We start from the raw sequence: 24230 nt of genomic DNA on the forward strand, positions 1-24230 counted from the left end.
AAAAAAAAAGAACAAAGTTAATATGAGATGGTGTGAACAGTTTCACCAACAATCTTGACCTAGCACACACTTGCAGAACACTACACCCAAATTGCAAAAATGGGAAGCGTGTTCACTGGAACAGATCATAAGGCAAAAAAAAAAATAAATTAAAAAAATAAATAAATAAATAAATAAATAAATAAATAAATAAAAGTAAATTCATGGGGAGTTGGGGAGTGAAAGTTAGCTCCTAGTCTCTGACAAGGTAGGGTGCAGTGTTGAGTACCCAAGGTCAGGGAAGGGGAAGGAAATGGTGTTGAAACAAACAGGCAGTCTTCATATCAGATATTAGATGTTGAAAGGTGGGAGGAGGGGAAAGAGGCACCTTTTTCCCACCTGGACCCCAGCCCTCATGCCCTGGCTTCTTGCCTGCCCCCAGGGTCATATCTAAAGTGCCGTTTCCTCAGTCAGATTGGCTGGGGCCCTGATGGTCAGAATCTGGCCTCAGGACTTCCTGGTTAGCCTTTTATCTACCAGACCCATGGCTAACTTGTCCTCTTTCCCCTGGCCACAGAAGACAAACATCTCACAACCGAGTAAAGTGGCTACTGCAAGGTAAGCTGCGAGCATTAGGGCTAAGATTAGGGTGGGCTCACTGCGACCAGAGCCTCCAGAAGGGGACAGAAAGTCAGAAAAGTTAGACCTCCACTCCTCTGACCTTGTTTAAGGCCTAGGTGCCTGGTTGGGAGCAGCAATCCCAGTCACACGAACAGCTCTGCCACTGCTGTTTCTGATAGCCAGGGTGAGAGAGGAAAGGCTCAGACCTCCAAGCAAGCTTTCCGGAGAGGGTGGGCAGTGTGGTCAGGCCCTGGGGTAGTGAAATGGGATGCTGGTTTCTCCTGCTCCGATGGCTCCAGGGTGTTGCTCTTTCTCTCTTTACTACTTGACTAAATGAATGCTAAATGTTTCTTTCTTAAGGAAGAAAACAGGATCAATACTTCCTGGTGCTGGGGGCTGGAGACCGGAGTTCCCTATTTCTTTTGAGAAAGTCTCCAGCATTGGTAGTCTTGTACTCGGGTTTAGTCAGATGGCCTGAGTTTGAATACTGGTTTACAACTTTTTTGATGTAACCTTAACAACCTCCCCTAGTCCCATTTCCCGCTTCTTCTAAATGAGAAAGACAGTAGAATCTACAGGACAATGGTATTAGAGCCCACTGGGGTCTTCACACCGCTTTTTGGCAACACACATTATTATCATTATTATTATTATCATTGCGGGTGGAACACCAGCCATGGACCTGGATTCCTGTTGGAAGGTGCAGGGCATAGGTACAGCATCCAGAGTGCCTCCCTGCTGCACCCCCAACTCCAGTGGGAAATATGAGGGAGTGTCTGCACTTTCCAGTCGAGTGATTGATTGCCTCTGATCTCTGAGGCAGGGGTCACAGGGAGGCCACCAGCCTTTGAGACCTATTGTTCTTCTCCTCTGAACTGAGAAAGATGTATTCTCCCCAGCCCTCCACTTGGTGCCCAAATGTGCATGCACTGGCAATGCACAAGTTCAGGAGCCAGCCAGATCTTAGATAAACAAACCCTGCCCCCTGGCCTTGATTAATCACAAAGAGCTCTTAGAGCTTCAAGGTGGTCAGGTGATGCCCAACTTTCCAACCTTATTGTTCCCAGGTCCCAGATGAGGAAACTGAAGGAGGGAGGGAGGGTCGGAAGGAGGAAGGCAGGGAGGGAAGAAGGGACACACACACACACACACACACACACACACACACATACACACAGAGGCAGAGAGATAGAGATGGGGGTGGGGTGGGGCCTTTTGATGTCCCATCTGTAGATGTCTCTCAATCTGTGGCCAGCCATCTTGCGCAGACTTAAGGCACCACACACAGATACCGAGCAGGGAGGCGGTGCAGCGGCAGGTGCTGATGCTGGGCTGGTTTCTCTCTCCCCAGATGAGCTTCATATCACAGGTAAATGGAGCGGAAGTTCTTGGCTCATCTTGTCTCTTCCTCAGGCAGGGTGGCAGCTGCCTCAGCAGGGGCTAGGACAGCCCACCCTCTTCCATAGCTGTGACTTTTGCTTGACTTGGTGGGTATGTGGGTACAGGACAAGGGGGAGGCTGGAAGTAAAGAGGTATTCTCCCATTGGGCGGATGTTAAGCAGATGACCAAAGGGCACAAGAACACAAAGATGGTCATGGTCACTTGTGGCTTCTAGGTCCTACCTCACTCCTCCTCACTCCCTCCTCCTCCTCCTTCTCTCTTTCTGTTTCTTTCTGTCTCTGCCTCTCTCTCTCTCTCTCTGTGTGTGTGTGTGTGGGGTCAATCTGCCCCCACCACCTCTAAAACCAAAGCTTAGATATAACCCCAGACAGTGAAATCACCCTCTGTTCCTAGAAAAGACCAGAAACTAAACCGGATTTTTCAGATCATTATAGAAAAAAAAATGCAATAGTATTTATTACATGGGACCCCGATGGCCATGTGAACCCAGATTAGCCAGAGTTGATGTACTTCAATTTCCTCCTGAAAATAAGAATATTCGACTGATCTTGAGAATTGTAACAAGGAGCAAACGAGTGCATGCTTGCTCTGAGGTTATTGGACTTGGGAGAGACCGGCCCCTTCCAACCTCACTGTGCGTTTCCTGCTTCTTCAGGTCCATTCCTCAATCCAGGTACCAGCTGACACCCAGAAGGCAGTGTTGCTTGTAGGAATGGCAACATGGACGACTGACGAGGAAGAAGACCGGAGCAGGGGGAGGGAACGTGAAAGGAATGGGGATAAGTGGGTAACTATGGGTGGGGAGGAGGTCCCAATTGCTGGACACTATGGCATCCCTAGCAGGTGGCTCAAGGCAGTGTATATTCGTGATTTCCAGGCCTCTGGAGCCCGGTAAGGACAGGGAGGAAGGTGTAAAGCAGCAAAGACTTTTTGCCCAGTGCCCAACCCCAAGCCGGGTCTACCATTTGTGATGAGTGGGATGACCCAGTTGTGTCTGCGCACACACCCTGCAATCCGCCATGTTTCTTCTCTTAGACCCTGGCAGGGGCATCCAGCACCTTTCAGTTCTTCTTCTCTGAGGTCCTCATGGGTAAGCACTTTCAGGAGGTGGAGATAGAAAACTGCGAGCCTCAGCCTGGAGACCTGTTCCTGTTCAAGTTGCAGTCCCCTAAGGCACTGTGGTGCGGGGCCCACGTGGGGGTTTACTGCGGCCACGGAGAGATCATACACTTTGAGGGTGAGCATAAGAAATTCGGCCACTCGTGTGCAAACTGTGCTGGGATGAAGGTGTAGGTCTCTGAAGATGGGGGTGGGGTAGGAGAGAGCGTGGCAGCTAGGGGGTGGGGCTTCAATTTGAGGAAATGCTGGGGCAGATTACTGAGTCACACCGAAGTTGCTCTGATTTTGGGCCTGCTCCTTCCACAGGCAGGACCTCCAACCACAGTAGAGGACAAATGCTTCTGGGTTATTGTGAGGGTGTCGTGTGTAAACAGGGGCACCGAGCTATGCAGCGCTCCCGACACCTCTGGCGTGTGCTACGCAGGCGCGATGGCATTGACCCTAGGGTGCTGGAGAGTCGCATGCAAGAAGCTATGAACAACGATCCTCCTCCCTACCATCCTACTAACAGCAACTGCGTGCACTTTGCACTGAACCTGTTGGGCATGGACGTGGTAAGTGCCTCTCTCATCTACTCCCCCACATCCCACCCCAGCCGGGTCTGCTAACAAAGGCACCTAACCACACTTGCTCTACCACAATACAGATGATTCCCCTCTTCACTGCACCCAGACCAGGTTCCTTCCATCTTAAGCTCTTTACTCTGGTAATCCAAAGTCCCCAGAAACAAATAGGTGTTCCTATTTGTTGAAGTTACATACTTTGAAACCCTTTGGCACCAGGTAGACCTCAGGCTCCTGTTCTTAGATCCTGAGCAGATATATTTACTAAATATGACCAATCTCCAACCCAAGGGCTGCTCCAATGCCATTTTTCTTTTTGCAGTAGAACTTTCTTTCTTTCTTTCTTTCTTTCTTTCTTTCTTTCTTTCTTTCTTTCTTTCTTTCTTTTTTTTGGATTTGTTTTTTTTCAAGACAGGGTTTCTCTGTGTAGCCCTGGTTGTCCTGGAACTCACTCTGTAGACCAGGCTGGCCTCGAACTCAGAAATCCACCTGCCTCTGCCTCCCAAGTGCTGGGATTACAGGCGTGTGCCACTACTGCCCGGCTGCAGTAGAACTTTCTATTGACCCAAAGTCCACCTTTCTCGGGTTTACCCTTTTCCAAACAGTCTACCAACTCTGATCTTAGAGAACTGGGGATCCTAGTCTACAAATCCAGACTCAGTCCTAGGCAATTCTTTCGTTCTCTAAGCCTGGCTAGGAGTTCCCAATCACTCAGCCTCTTGTACAAAACTCTAGCCCAAAGATAAACAACTCACTCATGCATCAGCCTAGTTCAGGGCGCTCTCTCTAATCCAGATCTAGCTACCATCTTTCCTTCTTTCCCTCCTTCCTTCCTTCCTTGGGTCTTAGGATTCCTGGAGACCTGACAATTACACCAGACTCTAACTCAATCTGTTTTCCTTCCCTCCTAGATGTTAATGGACAGGAACCTAACCTGGGATTAATGAGACCTTGGGTGCTCCTGAATGGGCCAGACGTGGTTTCAGAAAGGATCATTAAAATATTTTCCCAAATGTAATTAGGATGTCTGAGGTTCTCTTTACTCCACCTGGAACTCTTTTGCTCCCAGAATGCCCTTAGCACTTTGCTTCCTGGGTCAGCCTGCTCTTAACTTCCACTTCTTCCAGGAAGTTGCTATGATTCCCAGTGAGTAAGCAGGTTATCCGCAAAGGGATTTAGACAGTGTGAAAAAGGTTGGAAAGGCACCCACCCCTAAATCTCCAAGGTGGATGTTCCAACCCAGGCCTGTAGGATGGCCTTCTTTCAGTGTCCCCCAAGTCCTCCTCCTTCGCCGCATGGGTGGGCGGGCCCGTGGAGGTCAGGTGATCGAGAGAGCATCCCTCCAAAGACTATTCAGTTATCAGTTCAGCAGCCTCGCTCACTGTGGGAGGCCTTTAGATGCTTGCAGTTGCTTTAACTGTGAAGACACAGGTGCCAGGGAGTTCTGAGAGATTGGGGCGGGGCAGGCGCTGTTCCTCCTTCCCCTGTCCGCTCACCCCATCCCTGCACTCCATGGGTGGTGCGGGTCCCTTTAAGAACCTGAGTGCTCGGTCCTGATTGCTGAATCTGCGCGCTGCCTCCGCCGCGCAGATTACAGCTCTGCAGAGCGAGGCTTGCATCCCCTTCCTCGGCCCCAGCCCAACCCGGCCGCCCAGCCACCCCTCAGCGCAGATCCATGTCGGCCGCTCCGGCCTACAGCGAAGACAAGAGCGGCTCAGCCGGCCCTGGGGAGCCGGAGTATGGCCACGACCCGGCTAGCGGCGGTATCTTCTCCTCAGACTACAAGCGGTGAGCTAGCGAGCGCCGGCCGGGTGCGGCTGACGCGCGGGCACCATGGACAGCGCCCGCGAGGCTGCGGCCCTGCGACCCAGACCCGCCCTGCACGCTCCGCGGGGTTCCCTCAGCCGGGCCACTTCGCCTTTAGCTAAGAGGGGGCGGGGGACCCGAGGCTGGTGGGGGAGGGGCCAGCCAGACCCTTAAGGAACTGGGTTCTTAAGGAACAGCAGCGATGATGGATCTACTCTTTGCAGCCTTTTATTCGCTGGCTCTAAGAGAAACCAAAACAAAACCCCCAAAACCAATTCCATAGGGGAGGGGTCTGAATTGGTGAATTGGAGTTTCTGAGTGTGGATGTAGACTGAGAAACTGACTCCTCCTGCAAATTCATTTCTCCATCTTCCATCTCATTTTCACTCCTGTCCCCCAACCCCCGCATTGCCCTATGACTCAGGCCTCCTTGATTTGAATCTTGCTTTTGCCTCATTCATTTATTTGTTCATAAATTCAATAGCACATATATTAAAGAGCTGCTAGTCACATACCAGAGTAGTGAACAGGAGCCAACAGAATGCTCCAACAGGGAGCACAAATGAAGCCCTGACAAGTCAAGGGTCAAGATGGGAAGTGCAAGACATGTTCCAATTCAGGAAGGAAGGTACTCCCATGTTAGAAGTGGGTCTGGGGTCTCAGGGAAATGACCACACAATCCAAAGCACAAGGGGCAAGCAAATGTACTTCTGCAGAAGGGTGATTCAAACAGGAAGGTGCACCTAGTGGGAATTCCACTGGATTTTTATTACTAGACAGGGTGACCCTGTTCCTCACACTGCATGGTCCGTGCTAGGCCTCACATGCTCAATCGGCTGCAAACAGCAACAAACCCTTAAAAGCCAGGCAACTGGTAAGCAAAGTGCAACTTCTGAGAACAGGATGCAGCTGTGAGCACATACTTTGATCTTAGACAAATTGTTAGGTTGTGAGGCCATCCAGAATTCATAGCCGTTAGAGCTGGCAGGCCTCTACTGGGAAGAGTACACCTGAGACAAAGGAATGGAGACTTCTGCTCTATATAACATAATAAAAACTCCATTGGAGCGGGGTGGTGGTGGCGCATGCCTGTAATCCCAGCATTCTGGGAGGCAGAGGCAGGCGGATTTCTGAGTTCGAGGCCAGCCTGGTCTACAGAGTGAGTTTCAGGACAGCCAGGGCTACACAGAGAAACCCTGTCTCGAAAAAAATAAATCCAAACAAACAAACAAACTAAACAAACAAACAAACAAACAAACCCTCCATTGGTATAAAAGATGCACAGCTGCGTGCGATGGTGCTCACGTTTAATCCCAACACTCAGAGGAAGAGGCATACAGACTTCTTTGAATTCAAGACCAGCCTGGTCTACATAGCAAGTTCTAGGCCAGCCAAGGCTACAAACAAACAAACAAACAAACAAACATTTTATTTACAAGTCAGGGTTACAAATAAATACGTAAATAAGTAAGCATATTTCATTTATATTTCCTACATCCCAGAGGACTAAGGAAAGCAACAGCGTGGGTTCTTCTGATGTCAGCAGGGAGTGGCTAGGATCACTGCAAGTCACTAGGATGGATGAGGGCTCTAAGCAGGTGCTGCCACCAGATTTGGATGTTGGAAGGACCTCAGGCCAGACTGAGGAGACTGAAAGTGATCTGGGTTGAGCAAGAGACAAGGGAAGGAGATGTTAGAGTTGACTGGCTGGGCATGGGGATGACCTAAGTCTAAGTTGTTTAAACCGTGGGTCCCCATTGGGCCTGTTAACTGAATGTAGTATTCACAAAAAGGTTGGCAACCTAAAGGATACTGAACACACAAAAATGAAAAATTAATGAATGTCAAACATACAGTAGAAGTCAGGTTTCTGACTCATGGTGCACACTGTGACTTTACTGCTGCTGTGAGTCTAACGGCATAGCATTTGCACTTCACAACTGTGATTCCATCACACCAAACACTGACAGACACTGCCTGACACACCTTGGTGTGCACCGGAGATTATCCCTGGAGACTGACATGCTGTGAACTGCAGCACTTTCAACTGTACATAGAAAATCTGCTCTTAGGGAAATGTAATGGTTTAATTACAGAAATAAAGACTTTTAATATTGTCCTATCATCGTTCCTCAGCATGTATCAGATTAGTACAGCTTTAGATTATAATGTTACACAAACACCTTACTATGCAAATTTGCTTTAGTACTGAGTGTTGAAATCATATGTGTACTAAATAACTGGTTTTTGGTAACTTTTTATTTATGTGCATGTGTGAGTTTGCATATGTGTGTGAAGTATACATGTATGGTGTATGTGCACATGTGTGAGCGGTGGGCATGCTATCCAACTGCAGGAGGATATCCTTTTTGGTCATTCTCTGTCTCACTCCTTTGGTAAAGGGTCTCTTGCTGAACTAGTCATTTGGTTTTTTGAGACAAGCTTTCTCTGTGCAGCCATAGCTATCCTGGAACTCTTTCTGCAGACCATGCTGGCATGGAACTCAGAGAGATGCACCTGCCTCGGTCTCCTAAGTACTAAGATGGGATTAAAGGCGTGTGCCACCACTGCCTGACTTGAACTCAAGTCTTTCATTCAAATACTCTTAATTGCTGAGTCATTTCTCCAGCTCCAAAGAATTGTTTTAAAATAATTTTTTTGATTTATTGTCAGTAAGTGCTTGCTTTGTATACCTGTTTTGTATACCTGTAAACATGGAGTTGTGTAAAAAAATTGTCAGATGCAAAGAGCTGCTAAGTAGAAACTGTTTAAGGTGTTCTGACTTAGATTAGGAGAGGCAAAGGGGATTTAAGGGATTACTTTTCTATTGTTTGATCAAATATCTGACAGAAGCAATTTAAGCAAGGGTTTATTTTGGCTTCTAGTTTAAGGATATCCATTATGGCGGGGAACTATGATAGCAAGAGTTTGAGGTAGCTGGGCCCATGTCGTCCTCAGTCATGAAGCCAGGAGGATGGGGCTTCATGCTCTCTCTCTCTTTCTCTCTCTCTCTCTCTAAGTCTGCTATAATTCTTTTTTTTAATTTATTATTTTTACTTTATGTGCATAGGTGATTTGCTTGCATGCATGCATGCCCACCGTATTGTGTGCAGAAGAAGCCATCTGATGCCATGGAACCAGAGTTATAGTCAGCTGTGAGCTGTCATGTGGGTGCTGATTATTGAACCAGGGTGCTCTGGAAGAACAGCCAGAACTCAACCACTGAGCCATCTCTAGAGTCCGTCCCCTCTCATTCCCTCCCCCCCACTTTCTCCTTTTTATTCAGTTGGGGTGCCCAGCTCATTGGATGCTGCTAGTGCAAGGATCTTCCCACCTCCATTAGACCAACCTAAATACTCCCTCACCAGCCAGCCTCCTGGTTTGTTTTTTTTAGATAACTCTATATCCCACAAACTGGCTTTGGGAGGACTGATGAGGATCAAGAGACTGGGCTAGAATGAGTGGGGTGGGGGTGGGGTTGGGGGTGGGAAAGATGTTTGAGATTTCTAGGGAAAAGGGAAAAACACAGTTCTGAGAAAACTTAGGATTCATTATGGCTATGAGATTTGGAGTGGAGAAAACCAAAACAAAACAACACCACACCTTTTCCCCTGAACTTCTTACCCCCAGCCTGGGTTGGGCTCAGGCCCTCCCTCTAGCCATCCTGTACCTCCTGTGGCTTTTTGCTTCTGAGCACGGAAGAGGAAACCTGATCCTCCTAGGAGGCCAGTGTCGCGTTACGAGTTTCAGGGTGGGGCCTACTGGTGGCAGTGGGCAGTGACAGGCAGTCCCAGCTTAGTACTCTCCTGGAGCTGGACCGGATGCCAGATGCAGCGATTCCTGCAGCTCCCAGGGACTGTAATAAGGCCAGGGGCCAGAGGGGACCATCAGGAGGAGGCTTCCAGTCCTGTGCTAGGCCCTGAAGGTGGCCCCCCACCTTGGTACCAGGCCTTAAAGCCTGAGGAACTTCGGTGGCTGCAGGCTCCTGAGGAAGACACAACCCCAGAAACATTGATAGAAGAACCTTGTCCTGAGGTTGGCCAAGGCCAGACCCAGAGCCAGCCACTAAGGTACAGAGGGACAATCCCATGTCTGTCCCCAGAGACCTGAGAAGGTCAGGGAATGGGGAGCTGCTACAGTTAGGACAGATACTTCATATTTTAGCTCCTCAGATAGCAGGGCACTAGGTGTTCAGTGTCTAGGCTTGGGGGCTGCAAGTAGAGGTCACAGGGCACTGGAGAGTATGGCCAAGGGATATACGGAGCCTAACTCCCTGGAGCTCTGAGGGGAGGAGGCTGGAGAGCACTCACGGCTCGAGGCTCCACCTTGACTGTTCTCTCCGCTGGAGCTCTGTCCTGAGGAATGGTCTCAGGATAAAGTGTGGGGACAGAAAAACAAAACCCCACAGTCCAAGTCTGTCCAGTCTGTCTGGGTGGTAGACTGAAACTGGGGAGGGAGCCCAGTGGCCACTGGGGGAGGTGGGTGGGTGTGCTTGATCCTAAGGTTACCTGTGACACACCTGGGCGCTCTAGCCACCATCAGGAAAGTCTGCTAATCCGGAGTAGGTCAGGGATCAGGTTGGTTGGAAGGAGTGGAAAGATAAAGGATCTGACTGGGAGGTGAATATTTCATGACCTCCCTCCGCATTGTTGCATGCCTCTCCCTCTCTCTGCCTCCTGGGAACTTGAAGCCAGTGGGAGGAGGGGGAACAATAGAGGGGTGAGGTCCATCTCTCCCCAGAAGGGAAAGGGGCAGAAGCCATCTCATCCCAAGAGGTCTAGTCTGAGTTGTGGGCATCTGAAGATCAGTTCTGTCTGCTGTTTTTTATACCTAGCCCCTGAAATGCATTAGTTGTTTTGTGGGTGGGATGCCCTGGGGTGTGTGCATTTGACAGGGGCCTGAGACATTTTAGGTGTGGCAAGGACACCCTGGTGTGAGGTAGCTTTTAGGGAGCATAGAGTTACTGGCATCTGAGCCATTGCCTTCCTCACCCCACCCCCACCCCTCACCAGGTTTGACCCTCAGGATCCCCTCATGCGTCTTGAAGTCCCCTAGCCATTTGGCAAATAAGCCTTCAGTGACCAAATGTATTAAGGTTGTATATGTATTAGATATGACTGTGGTGTGTGACTGTAAGGGGCCTGTGTGTGGTGTGTATGTCTGTGGATGGTGCTGCAGGGTATGGAGAGGTCTCGTGGCATATGTAGTATAGGTGTGTAACTGAAGTGTGCCTGGGGCTTCATGCATTTAGCGTGCTTCTATGTCAGGATACTGTATTGTATATGTATATTTCTGGGAGTCTGTGTGTTTCTCTGGGATTTGTGACTGACACTCATGTATATGACTATTTGTGTCTATGAGGGATGGTTCGGAGTATAGTTCTGTCTCTCGGGTATAGTCATATCCACAGGGGTGGAAGTCTGTGCGGTACATTCGAGAAGTACTTGATTGTTTTAATTAAGTATGGCGTGTGTGTTTGGAGGGGTATAGCAGTGCACACTTACACACTGGCAAAGTTGCTGCCCATCTCCTTCAGCTTCCAAGACTCTCGGTACTGCCAAGGGCCATCCAAATAGTCTATGCGTCTGTCCTCACCTCAGCGCCACACCTCTGAGTAACTGATAACCAGGTCTATGTTTGGGGGTGCTGTGTGACTTTTTCTGGATTGACATGAATAGATATAGATCCACCCCAGATATGGCACCAAAGAAACAAGTCTACCTAAGTCCAGCTCAGTGAACCAGGAGTTGAGGAGTATGGGTGAACAATTACCTACCAAAGCTTGGGTGACTCTGAGGTGGCTACATCACTGAAAACCCCCGCTCCAGCATGGTTGACAGTTCATAGAAGCAGCGTTTTGGGGTTCCATAATTTTGGTTAGGCCTGTGGAAGTCTCTTCTCTCCAAGACAGTTAACCATATGTAACTTTGGGGAGGCACCTGGCAAATTTTGTTTTATTTTCTGATCTTTAACATTTTGTTTCCTTCCTGGGTCTTAAGGAAGCCTGCCTCCAAGAGGGACTGTTTCTTAAGGAACAGCTACAGTTCCAGCAGTGAGAGGGACTAAGTGGTTGTCTTACGCTCTTTGCTCTGAGAGCTCCAGAAATTTTCTTGCTTTGAGGGCATCCACCAAGACAAAGGCATTTTGAATTACTATTGACAGGGCTGGGTGTTTTCTGCTGGTCATCTGCCGGCTGGCAAGGGCCTCTGTCTTCTGGAAAGCATCCCCTTTCTATTTTGTTTTCTGTTGGAAAATCTCTTCAGAAAAATCATTTGCTATTTACGTGTGTATGTGTTTTATTTACTTGGGCTTCTACAAGTGCTCAAGAGTGTGTGCATTCGCATGTGTACACGAAAGCTAGGGACACTTCCTAGAGTTCTTGGGGAGTGGGTTACTTGGTGTTCCTGCCTCTCCCCGCTTTTCTGTTAGTCTGTGACACTCATACATGCACCCTTGGCCCTCTGCCCCTGGATCTCTGACTTTTTTGTTCCTTGGTTTGGTTTTTGAGACAGGGTCTCATTATATAGCCATGGCTGCCCTGCCCTGAAACTCATAGAAGTCCATTTGCCTCTCCTCCTGAGTGCCGATTAGGGCCAGCTATCCTAGGTTTTCATGGCTGATGTAATGAAACAAGAACAAACAAACTAAGAAACCACAACCTGGGTTACTTTTGGGGGGACAGGGTCTCCTGATCCTCCTGCGTCCTATTCCTGAGCACTGGGATGTACCACCATGCCTGAGATATTTGGGGATCAAACCGAGGACTTTATGAAGCTAAGCAAGCCTCTTAACAGCTGAGCTTCATCTCCAGACCCCCAAATAGAAACTTTCTCTTTTACAGTTCAGAAGGCCAGAAATCATGGTATTAGCAAGGCCTAAGAGAATCCCAGACAGGAATCCTTTTCAAATTCCAGGGGCTTGGTGGCAACCATTGATGCTTCCTGGCTTACAGAAGAACATCTTCAGTTCTATGTCTTCACAGTGTTCTCTTTGTGAGTCTCTGTCGATTTGAGTGGGATCACCAGAAGATCTGGGTGGGATGGTGCATGCTAGCAATCTTAGCACTCCAGGAGCTGAGACAGGAGAATCATCAGGCTGAGGAAGGAGTCCAGCTTGGGCTATATATCAAGATGTGTCCCCAACTGAACAACTAAACATACAGGAGACACACTGCAGGGAGGAGCCACCCGCCTACAGCGTAGCTTCATTTATCTTCAGCAGGTAGTCCCCAGTTAATGATGGTCCAGTCTGTGAGTTTTTGACTTTATGGTGCTGAGGAAGGAGAGTACATTCCATAAAAAGTATTTTGAGTTTTATTCCTTTCCCAAGCTAGCAATGTACCGTGTAATATTTTGACGCTGTGCCCATCAGTCAGCTAATACAAGACTTCTGGGCACATTGAAGATAGGCCAGGGTACCCTGTGATGTTCGGTAGTTGAGGTGCAGTAAATGTATTTTAATTTGTTCATATCTTAATATGTACACTTTTCCCTGGGTTTATGGAGCTATATGCCATTATATCAAGAAATATTTTTATATATGAAGGTGTGTGTGTGTGTGTGTGTGTTTGGAAACCAGAGGTCACCTTTGAGTGTCATTCCTTAGAAGTCTTCCACCTGAGTTTTCTCAGACAGAGTCTCTCACTGGGACCTGGGACTCACCCTTTAGCCTGGGCTGACTGACCAGCGAGCCCCAGGGACCTTCTTGCATTCACCTCCCCAGTGCTGGGATTACGGGCACTTCCTGTCTCACAGGCTTTGTGTGGGTGCTGGCACTTGAACCCCAGCCCTTATGCTTATGGGACAAACACCTTACCAGCTGAGCTGTGCCTCGCCCATATCCTCAGCAAATCTGTTTCCAAGAATTCTAAGGCATGGGGGAGGGGGATTAGGACTTCAACGTCCTTTCTTTTGGCTGGGGGACACAATCCAACCCCTAATAGTGGCTGGCCAACATGTTTCTCCTGAAACCCTAATCTGCAGTTTGCCCATTTCTGCTCCCTACCCCACCCCCTGGCTCTAGTCCCTCTCTAGACTCGACTGATTCCTGCCTGGCCCCTGTGGTCCGTGCCCCTCCCCCTGTCCTCATCTGACCTTCTGTACCCTCCCCACTCCCCAGGCATGATGACCTGAAAGAGATGTTGGACACCAACAAGGACTCCCTCAAGCTGGAAGCCATGAAGAGGATTGTGGCAGTAAGAGGGGCCTCCCGTGGGTTCTAGGTCTGGGGTCCAGAACAGTGACCCTGGGTGTATAGGGCCTCGCCTTAATCAGTGTGCTTCTTCTGCCTCCTCCTTCTTTCCCTGTTTGACCCAACACCCAGATGATTGCCCGGGGGAAGAACGCCTCAGACCTGTTCCCTGCAGTGGTGAAGAACGTGGCCTGTAAGAACATAGAGGTAAGCACCGTCCCAAAACAATCTCCAGTCCCAACCCAGGACTAACCTCAGTGGGGCTCAGGGTAAAGAAGAAAGGATTGATCCCTTGGGATTTGACCTATTCAAACTGTCCCTGACCTAGAAGACACTGTCCTTATGTCCCCGAACTGGATGTGAATCAGGGTTGAGGATTCAGGGGACACACTCAAGGCTGCTGTCTTCTATCGGAAGAACCTGACTCCATGAACCACAGCTGCATGGAGAGGTGGTGATGGCATCCTGGGAGGGGTGAAGGTCCCTCCCCTTGCTAGGGAATCTTCCAAGACTCCTGCTGTCCCCTAGGTGAAGAAACTTGTCTACGTGTACCTGGTCCGATATGCCGAGGAGCAGCAAGACCTAGCTCTACTGTCCATCTCTACTTTCCAACGTGGCCTAAAGGTCAGAGGTCTGCATGGGGTCTGGGCCTCACTGGAACTGGGAGGAGTGGGGCCAGGCAGGAGCCATGAATACTGTGTAGGCTCTGGAGACCTCTTCCACTTGCAGAAGTTGGGAAGGTCAGGCTCAGAGGAGAGTGAAGGACCATCGTGATGCCTCAACAGGTAGAAGCCAGGCTCACAAAGAACTTGAAAGGCCAGGTCGTGATCGTGATGGCACATGCCTTTAATCACTTTAAGCACTTGGGAGGCAGAGGCAGGCAGATCGCTGTGAATTTGAGGCCAGCCTGTTCTACATAGTGAGTTCCAGGACAGCCAGGATACACATTGAAACCCAGTCTCAAAAGAACCAAAAAAGCCCAGAACTTAAGATAGGAACTGTGTGCTCAGAGCCCATGTCACTCCACCTGAGATGCCTATGATAAAACCTTGTCTTGATCCATTTTCTGTAGCTACAACCAGATAATAGACTGGGTAATTTGTAAAGAATAAGTTTATTCTTCTCACAGTCCTGGAAGCTGGATGGTCCAAGGTGGCACTTGGTGGCACAAAGTGAGGGGGACACATATAAGACACAGCCACTCTCGGGCCAATAATCCATTCATCTGGAGCCCTCCTGACTCAGTCATGTCCTAAAGGTTCCACTGAGTCAAAGGTGGCCTTATAATCAGGATATGGATTACATCTCAACTTAAGTTTTAGTATAGTCTTTTTTTTTTTTAACAGCAGGATGTCCCCAGTATGAATCATTTAAGTCCCAGACAGTGGGGCTGTCTCAGTCCTCATGTCTGCTGGCAGAAAGGAATGAATTGTGGCACACGCCAGTCTCAGGAAGAATTCTGATGATAGAGGAGTCTCACCCTGGGCAGTAGAGCCTTGGCTGTAGTCCTGGTCTCCTGGTCCTGGTCCCTAAAGCCATTTGTGACTTGAAGAGCCTTTTTACCTTCAACCTGCTAGGGAGGGCAAAGGTTTTGCTGAGAGCCAGTTTCTCACGCAGGGGATTGGCCTCTCCCTGGGAGACTGGCTGCCAATGTCACTGGAGAAGTCAAAGGACCACCCACCCCTGTCACTACTGACTCTGGGAATCCCATTCTCTATATACTTTGTACAGCTAGTGATTCCAGAATTGCAAAGAATTGGAAAGAATTTCTGCTTCTCATGTCTCAGACACACAAGAATATTAAAAATAAAACAATTACCCTTTAAATACCCAGATCACATCTATTCCTGCAGAATGAAATCTGAGCCAGATAGAAAAGAAATGGAAATCACCTAAATGGAGGGACAGTGGAGATTCAGGTCTTTAGAAGGAGGCAGTGGGCTGAAAACCCCCTCACCAAACTGCGAATATTTCTCTGGTTGTTTGTTTTTGTTTCCTTCTCCTCCTCCTGCTCCTCCCCCTCCTTCCCTTCCTGCCCTCTTCCTCCTCCTTACAAGGCCTGGGGTTGAATTCATACACTCATGCTCATCCTCACTGGGTGCTTGCTGACTATTGAGGTTCTGCCGTGGAGCACTCGGGCAGCCTCCCCCTCCCTGCTGGATCTTTTTGAAGCTCTGATTATGATTTCTATTGCCTGTTCTTTCTATACTTTAGTTCTGTGAGCGTACCTCTTGCGGTACACCTCACCCTTTTCAGAGTCCCACACTTCCCTAGCTGCTGGGCAGACTGAGAACCCACTACTCCTCTCTGGGGCTCAGCTCTGGTCGAACCAGCCGGGCTGGCAGGAAAGGTGGGCGGTCTGTTCTCAGAGAAGGGTAGCAAGCATGGTTGCTTTATACACATTAATCAGCCAATAGATTGAGTGTCTTTATATCATACAAATACTAGACTGGTCTTACATATCAAACCTATGGGCTCCCATCTTGGATTGGTAAGCAATCTCTTGTTTGACTCAAGATTACATTATTTTATAAAATCTATTCTGAAACAGCAGCACATATTTTGCATTTTCTTTAAGTTTCTACAATCTGACCCTTACCTCCTGTAAGAAATCTCAATTGACCCAACTGAATGAAAAACCAAAAAACCAACTCCCCCCCAACCCTCTAGAACAGTTGCCAACAAAATGTTCAAATATTATTTAGGTCTTGTAGGCTATAGTGTCTCAGACATGCAACTGCTAGATTTTGTGTTAAAGAAATGGACATAGTTATATTCTAATAAATCTTTATTCTAAAAAAAGAAATAGGCAGCTAATAGATTGGTCCTGAGGTGGCCTAACAGCCGCTGTTGTTGAACATCCGTGACACATCTCCAGTGGCAGGGACCACATTCCTTCATAAGCCACAAGACATACCCCTTGCCCTTGTTTTGTTTTGTTTTGTTTTTCCAAGACAGGGTTTCTCTGTGTAGCCTTGGCTGTACTGGAACTCATTCTGTAGACCAGGCTGGCCTTGAACTCAGAGATCTGTCCTGCCTCTGGCTTCCGAGTGCTGGGATTAAAGCACTGCCACCACCACCTGCCCCACCAGGCTGTCTCGTTTGTTTTCTAATTACATTAATTACATTATATTGAAACTTCTGTACTATAATTTTTAAAACTTGGTTTGTCTCTTGTCTATCTCCCCTACTTTTCATATGTATATATCTATTCTTTTTAAAATTATATTTCTTTATTTACTTTTGTGTGTGCAAGCATGTGCAGTGGTCAGATTGCCTTCCACCCCATGGATCCCAGGGATCAAGCTCAGGAGAATCTAGTGGCGAGTGTTTTAGCCCGAGTCATCCTCCTGGCCCATGTGTTTTCTCTTTGCTGATTGGTTATGCATTCCTAAGCGATGCAGTACTGTTTTGTAAATGGCCTCATAATATAAACAGAGTCTTTGTTTCTAGATTACTGAGTTTGGGGACTGCTTGGACCATTGCATATGCTCAGGTTCTCTCTTCATCGGCTAACCTGAAGCCATATTTCTGTTTTTTTCTTTTTACCAACTTTTCTTTCGTCCCTGTGGTTGGAAACAGATAATCTGGACTTGGGTCATTCTGTCTCTGTGGGTGGCCCCTGGGATCTCCCGTGAGACACTGTTATTGAGTTTGTTTCAAGGCAGGCAGCACTAATCCAGGGTCCTCTACAGTCTGGAGCTTGAACCAGGCCCTCAAACTCGCTACTGTTCTCCTTCCTCAGCCTCCCTCACACGCAAACCACCCCCAGCCCTCCCCACTTTATTTCTTTTGGTGTTTTAGACAGGGCTGTCGAGGAACTTGCCATGTAGTACAAGCTAGCCCATAACTCACAATTCTTCTCAAGTCTCCTGAGTACTGAGGCTAGAGATGTACACAATCATATCTGCCTCATCCTTAGCCCTTTTTATTTTTATTTATTTGGGGACACAGCTTTACTAAGTTGCCCGGGGTGGCTTCAGACATTGGGCTGTGCCTCAGCTTCTCCAGGGACTACATGTGCCACCACACCCATTGCAAGGCTTTGAACTTCAGTTCTGTCCCTTAATTTGTGTCTCCTTCCAAAACAGAAAGCGGTTATTTGGAGCATGGCATTGGCTTATAGTGTGTGGCATATAGTGTCTCCAGGTTATCAGTTTTGTTAATAAGTTAAATTGTGGACCCATAGAACTGCATAATCAGCCAGCATTTTTTGTCTTAACTCTGGAAGATCCTAAAAGCAAGGAGAAAAAAATTTTAATACCCTTCATGTGTAAAGGGCTATGATACACAGATAAAATATATAATAAAGAGTTTTCTGTAAGTGCATGTTTTTCCTCCCAGCCCCAAGCTCCCAAAAATAGTGACTCTGAGACTCAAATATATTTACAAATACCTAGGCCATATAGCTAGGCGTGTTCCTCAACTGGTTTATACTTTAATAATCTCGCTATTCTAAGTTCTGCCTCATGGCTGTCTACCTGGTCCTTAGTTATATGTGACTGTCTTCCTCTATTCCTGGGGCGAAATCCTCCTTAGCTTGGCTCTGTCGCTGAATCCTTCCTGCCCATTGCATGGGCACTTTCCATTTCCTGCCTCGGCTACAGGCCAATCAGCTTTCATTGACTGACTGGTGTTGCATCCATATAGTACATAAGAGATTTTTTTCTATAAAAAGAAAGGTCCAAACTCTGCTCCTAAAATGCTTTCATGATTATGTAAAATAGAAGGCCTATATTAAGAGTGGCAGCCCAGGAAGTGTTAGGAAAGACTCCCAGAATGCCTTGCTGAAATCACGAGCCACACTGATACCTAATACCTAATTACTTCTCCCCAAATGAAAACAGATAGTTTTTTGTCCCTGTGATCATTTCCAAAATAAAACAAAACCAACCAACCAAACAAACAAAAAAACTGGTTAAACAAAGCAGGCAAAGTTTTAGTGGTTGATGAGATACAATTTGTTGAAGAAAATACAGGCTCTTGCTTTTTATTTTTTATTTATTCATTTTGGTTTTTTGGATTTGTTTTTTCGAGACAGGGTTTCTCTGTATAGCCCTGGCTGTCCTGGAACTCACTCTGTAGACCAGGCTGGCCTCGAAATCAGAAATCCACCTGCCTCTGCCTCCCACGTGCTGGGATTACAGGCATGTGCCACCACCGTCCGGTTCCTGCTTTTCAAATAAGAGATGTTAAACCACACCATTAAAAACCAGTCCCATAATTTTGCCAGTTATTACCATCATGTTCACCCCTGACTTTGTGGGTTTCTTTGTTCGATTGAGAAAGCAGGGTAACAGCTGACTTCCGGTAGCAGTCCAGCACACCTGTCTACCCTTCTGCAGGAGTAGGGGCTGTTTACAGAAATGGTTCTCAACCTTCCAAATCTGTGTCCTCGTGTGGTGACCGTCAAACATAAAACTGTTTCTGTGGTTATTTCATAACTGTAATTTTGCCACTGTTACGAATCATAATGTAAATATCTGACATGTAGGATATCTGAGATGTGACCCCTTCCCCCCATGAACGTGGTTGAGACCCGTGGGTTGAGGACCATTGGTTTATAACCATGGTGGAAAGAAGCGCTAAGCTCTGAGCTCTGAGCAGGAGAAGGCATGCTGTCCTCAGGCATGCACGGGATGCTGTCTGAACAGGGGAAGCCTACAGGTGGGCTTTAAATATTAGAGAAGGGCGACTTTTGATAGGCTACTGGGGGGAGTCGTGGGACTGTGAACTCTGGAAGAGAGCGGCTTGCATTTTCTGGTAGGCTCTGGGGGCACAGACAGATGCTAGCTCCAAAGAAAGCTCCCGAGAAGCTATGGGAGTTCTGAAGTTTCCTACACTTCCTGAAAGAAAGCTGCTTCTTGACACACTGGTTTTGGCACTACATTTTGGCAGCCAGAGCCAAGAGGTGGTGGCTCCAAGTGTTATTCAACAACACTGTCTCTGCTGAGACACAATACACACATCTACTCGCCCCAGACAGGGAGCCCATGACAGACCAAAGTGTGGATACCATCCAAGGCTAACCTGGAGAACCAATAAGTTTTATTGGGGTGGCTTACAGGAACAGAAATGACTCAAAGACAGCCGCATCACCAAGGCCACCTTGGCCAGCATGGGTGACAGCTCACAAATCTGGAACCCTGGAGCACACAGCACAGCCTGCAGGCAGCTCAGCAGAGTATGCTCTCCAGGCCACTCTGGTCTACAGCTCTTATAGGCGGGCAGCTGCTTTTCCCAGGCAGCTGGTCTCAGAGACTTGGCAGCTCGGCCTGGCTGAGAATTTACTTTGCAGCTCAGTTCCTCTGAGTCTTGGCAGCGAGCATCTCTGGGTCTGGGAGGACTCTCAGCTTGTATTGCTTACTCTGGCAGGGGGCGGGGGCAGGGGCCTAGTCAATGTGGCCAGTTTCAGAATCTTCTTGAAGCTATGGAACTTTTCCTGCAGGTTGGAATGTTTCAATCTCAGAGGAAACTATAAAGGACTCACCAAGGTCCCAGACACAAGCTAGCCCTTGTCAGGAGGTAGGGAAGTAAGTTCTGGTAGCAGGAGCCAGGAATGGTGATTCCCAGAAGAGTGTGATCTTCCCACTGGGGAACATGATGCCTTCTCAGGCTGCTGTCTCTGCTTCTGCCGGTAGGATCCCAACCAGCTGATCCGTGCCAGTGCGCTCCGGGTTCTCTCTAGCATCCGTGTGCCCATCATAGTCCCCATTATGATGCTAGCCATCAAGGAAGCTGCCTCGGACATGTCACCCTACGTTCGGAAAACAGCTGCTCATGCCATCCCCAAACTCTACAGGTGTGCTCCAGCTTTGTCCTTTGTCCTCCAGGGCCTGGGTACCTAAGCTCCCAGCCCACTCCTGAGTCTTTCCGGCTGAAATAAGATAGTTTAGGGATCTTATAAATACAGGTCAAAGATGGGGGCTCACATCCCTTGATGAGTCTGTGTGTGTGTGTGTGTAAGCCTGGCTGGGGTGACTGTTGGAGAGCCTGGGGGCCAGAAGGAACACATTCCCAGCGATTATTTCTCCCTCAGTTTGGACTCTGATCAGAAGGACCAGCTGATAGAGGTCATTGAGAAGCTTTTGGCAGACAAGACCACGGTGGGTATTATGGGAAGACAGGGTGAGTGGTGGGAAAGGTTCAAGCCCTCCCGCCCGCCCATCCCATTCACAGCTTCTTGTCTTGCCTCTCCAGCTGGTGGCAGGCAGTGTAGTGATGGCCTTTGAAGAGGTCTGTCCGGAACGTATCGATCTGATTCACAAAAACTACCGGAAGCTCTGCAACCTGCTCATTGATGTGGAGGAGTGGGGCCAGGTGGTGATTATCAGCATGCTCACGCGCTATGCACGAACGCAATTCCTGAGCCCCACACAGAACGTGAGCACGAGGCCCCTGTCCTGCGGAGGGCGCGGGAGGTCACCCAGGGAGGAAGTCCATACACACACAGTGTATCTCTTTCAGGAGTCCTTGCTGGAGGAGAATCCCGAGAAGGCCTTTTATGGTTCTGAGGAGGACGAGGCCAAAGGCCCTGGATCAGAGGAGGCGGCCACTGCGGCGCTGCCCGCTCGGAAGCCCTATGTGATGGACCCGGATCACCGGCTGCTGCTGCGGAACACCAAGCCGCTCCTGCAGAGCCGCAGCGCCGCGGTGGTCATGGCCGTAGCACAGCTTTACTTCCACCTGGCTCCCAAGGCGGAGGTGGGCGTCATCGCCAAGGCGCTGGTCCGCCTGCTGCGCAGCCACAGGTACGGGGAGCCCTGCCCCCTCCGCAGCCACATCCCACTTTTCTCCCATCAGTTCCTTTCTCCCAAGTCTTTGGTTAACCTGTCTTCCCCCACCCACCCCACCGCCCCTGGCCCCAATCGAGGTGTTCAGAGACCTCTAACCCATCCTCTCCACAGCGAGGTGCAGTATGTAGTGCTCCAGAACGTGGCCACCATGTCCATCAAGCGCAGGGTGAGCGTGCAGTGAAGGCCTGCTCTGGCTCCCGTGGGCTCTGTGGGAGCTGTTGGGAATTGGGGTGGGATGAGCAGGGTTGCAGGGAAAGGTGGGGGATTTACAATTACCCTGTGCGCAGGGTATAGATTTGTCAATAACCCCAATGCAAACCATTAACAGGACCTTGATCCTGAGGGGCCACTAGGGTGGAGGCGGGGAGGCGGAGGCGGCGGGGGACGGGGCGGGGGCTGGGGCGGGGAGATGCCTAATGAGAAAGAGTAAGTCAGATCTAAGATGGATGGGGAACTTGAGGCAAGGATGACAGTGTTGAGGCTGAAGGGTCGTGGGGTCTATGCTGGGAGGGCCAGGTATCCCCAGAAGAGGCTGACCTAGGACTGTGGTGGAGATCCTCAGGAATACTCTCTCTCGCCAGGGTATGTTTGAACCCTACCTGAAGAGTTTCTACATTAGGTCCACGGATCCTACCCAGATCAAGATCCTGAAGGTGAGCGCAAGACTGGGCGTGGCCTCTGAGCTCTGCTAACCCGCTTGAATGCTACTCAGCAGGTTGCAGAGTGTGCTTTCCGGGCGATCTAAAGCTCTTGCCGGCGGCTCCACCGGCCGCCGCTTCTCCCAGGCAGCTGGTCTGGTCTCAGACTCTTCGCAGCTGGGCTTGGCTGAGAGTCTCCTTCGCAGCGTAGGGAGCTCCTCTGAGTCTTGGCAGCTCAGCCTCTGTTACTCGGCTTACTCAGGCAGGGAGGGGTCTAGAGAATCTGGTCAGTTTCAGGGACTTCTTGAAGCTGCTGTGAGTTGTTTTTCTTCCTGCTCTGGGGCTTCTAGCAGGATGGAGTGTTTCAGTCTTGGAGGAAATGGTTATGCAACTGCGTGGTAGGCAGCAGACACTTCCCAGAATAAGTTAATTTTCATAATCACCCCCAAAGCCTGTATCACTTACATTTTATATTTTAATTGTAGACTCCAGGAAGTGATGTTACTAGTGTAAAATCATCAGGCTCTGCAGTTCTGTCTCTCACGTACCTGCCCCTTCACACTTCCTGGAACACACACCAACAGGCAAAGTGTTGGGAGCCTGTGCCCGACTCCTTTCCCATCCTGTTCCTTATTATTAAGTGATGCCATCGAACAGTGACTAACTTTCCTTACTTGTTCGCTCATCTACTACTTCTGTTACTAGATCTAGGGACCCAAGGGGTCTGGGGAGAGACCTTGCTTAGTATGCACAAGGCCTTGAGTTTGATACCCAGTACCCCATAACCAGGATGAGATAGCATATGCCTGTAATCCTGTCACTCAGGTGGTGGAAGTAGAAGGATCAGGAATTTGAGATTATTCTTGGCCACATGTAGAGTTCAAGGCTAATTTGAACTACTTAAGACACTTGTCTCAAAACAAAACAGCACCAATAAATAGGTGTTGGTGTAGGGGTTCAAGGTGAAGGAAATGAACCACAGATCTGACTTTTATTGAGCTTGTAGTCTTGCTGGGGGCAAAAGAGGCATTAAGCAGCTAATCACAAGACAGATGGAGAAAACCCATCTATGCGATATGTGAAGACTGAAGAGTGCAGAGAAATGTAAATAGGTGTCATCAGGGCTGGAGAGGTGTCTCTGCTGCTCAGAGCACTGGCTGCTCTGCCAGAGGGCCAGGGTTCCATTCTTAGCTCCCACATGAGAGCTTATGGCCACCTAGAACTCCAATTCCAGGGAATCCAGTGCCCTCTACTGACATCTGCAGGCATTCTATGCACGTGGTGCTTAGATAAAAACAATACACAAGGGGCCTTATGGGACTTTCGGGGAGTGGGGGGCTAGAAAAGGGGAAATCATTTGAAATGTAAATAAAAAATTATATCAAATAAAAAAAAAGAGTGTGGCTGATAGCCTGGCTATCAGTGGTAGATTAGAAAAAAACAAGTAAAAAAAAATTAAATTAGAATAGGGCCACCATCATTTGGATCAAGGAAGTGTTCCTTGAGAAGATGGAGTCTGAGCTGATACCTGATAAATGAATGTGGGTTACCTAAGTAAATACACAGTCAGAAGTGGGAAGAAACACTCCGTACAAAAGTGACTTTTGCATTTGCAAAGACTCTGAGGCAGGAAGAAGGGTCAGGTCATTCAGAGACTCACAGATGATCCATCCTTGGTTTCTGTCCTCTAAGGAATAGTTTTCTGTGGGGACATAGGAGGCAGCATGACTGTTCTTCAGCTGTACTTTGTCAGGGACTTCATTGAGGAGGAGGAAAACTGACCTTCTTGTGTTTTTGAAGGAGGTCCATGATCTAGAGTTTTCTCATCATTCTAAGCATGTGCAGATTTGTCTTGAGTATTGCTTCCTAGTCTGTAAAGTTTGTTTGCAATAAAATCCCAGAAAACCTGCTGACCAACCTGGCCACTTTTTGCCTTTCTGCCTCTCCTCGCAGCTAGAAGTGCTGACCAACCTGGCCAATGAGACCAACATCCCCACTGTTCTACGGGAATTCCAGGTACAGGCTATGGGCTAACCTCTAGCCCCCAGACCCCAGGAGAGGTGCCCTGCAGCTCCCTGTGCTCAGTGAGAATCGCCCTGATGGCTCTCATTTTCTG

The 24230-nt window shown here is 48.7% G+C and overlaps 2 protein-coding genes across 5 annotated transcripts in view; both read left to right on the forward strand.

Moving 5' to 3' along the window:
* The first annotated feature begins 373 nt into the window (after positions 1–373).
* LOC127681681 (uncharacterized) lies at positions 374–4685 on the forward strand. Of its 4 annotated transcripts, none has more exons than XM_052178190.1 (6): positions 374–597; positions 1856–1969; positions 2658–2789; positions 3038–3239; positions 3428–3675; positions 4596–4685. In XM_052178190.1, exons 2-6 carry the CDS (start codon positions 1925–1927, stop codon positions 4626–4628), a joined length of 660 nt encoding a protein of 219 aa, XP_052034150.1. In that variant the 5' UTR covers positions 374–597; positions 1856–1924; the 3' UTR covers positions 4629–4685. The 4 variants fall into 4 exon arrangements, with proteins under 4 accessions (XP_052034150.1, XP_052034170.1, XP_052034159.1 ...); XM_052178210.1 differs by having other exon boundaries at positions 2658–2675; XM_052178199.1 differs by having other exon boundaries at positions 1952–1969.
* Positions 4686–5294: 609 nt separating this feature from the next.
* The window catches only part of Ap3b2 (adaptor related protein complex 3 subunit beta 2), a 32919-nt gene continuing 13983 nt past the window's right edge, over positions 5295–24230 (forward strand). The window contains exons 1-11 of the mRNA XM_052159673.1: positions 5295–5472; positions 13609–13684; positions 13813–13887; positions 14209–14304; positions 20322–20482; positions 20720–20786; positions 20881–21063; positions 21148–21431; positions 21588–21642; positions 22058–22129; positions 24068–24130. Coding sequence (XP_052015633.1) covers positions 5360–5472; positions 13609–13684; positions 13813–13887; positions 14209–14304; positions 20322–20482; positions 20720–20786; positions 20881–21063; positions 21148–21431; positions 21588–21642; positions 22058–22129; positions 24068–24130 — 1245 coding nt within the window. The 5' untranslated portion in view covers positions 5295–5359. The remainder of the gene's footprint in view (positions 5473–13608; positions 13685–13812; positions 13888–14208; positions 14305–20321; positions 20483–20719; positions 20787–20880; positions 21064–21147; positions 21432–21587; positions 21643–22057; positions 22130–24067; positions 24131–24230) is intronic.

This window comes from Apodemus sylvaticus, chromosome 1 (assembly GCF_947179515.1).
Source record: "Apodemus sylvaticus chromosome 1, mApoSyl1.1, whole genome shotgun sequence".
NCBI lineage: Eukaryota > Metazoa > Chordata > Mammalia > Rodentia > Muridae > Apodemus > Apodemus sylvaticus.

Bases quoted from the DNA above. Each gene is read 5' to 3' on its own strand.
- LOC127681681 (XM_052178190.1), top strand. From the start codon at position 1,925: ATGCTGGGCTGGTTTCTCTCTCCCCAGATGAGCTTCATATCACAG. The intron at 1,970-2,657 runs GTAAATGGAGCG...CTGCTTCTTCAG, and splicing joins AGATGAGCTTCATATCACAG to GTCCATTCCTCAATCCAGGT. The intron at 3,676-4,595 runs GTAAGTGCCTCT...CTTCCCTCCTAG, and splicing joins ACCTGTTGGGCATGGACGTG to ATGTTAATGGACAGGAACCT.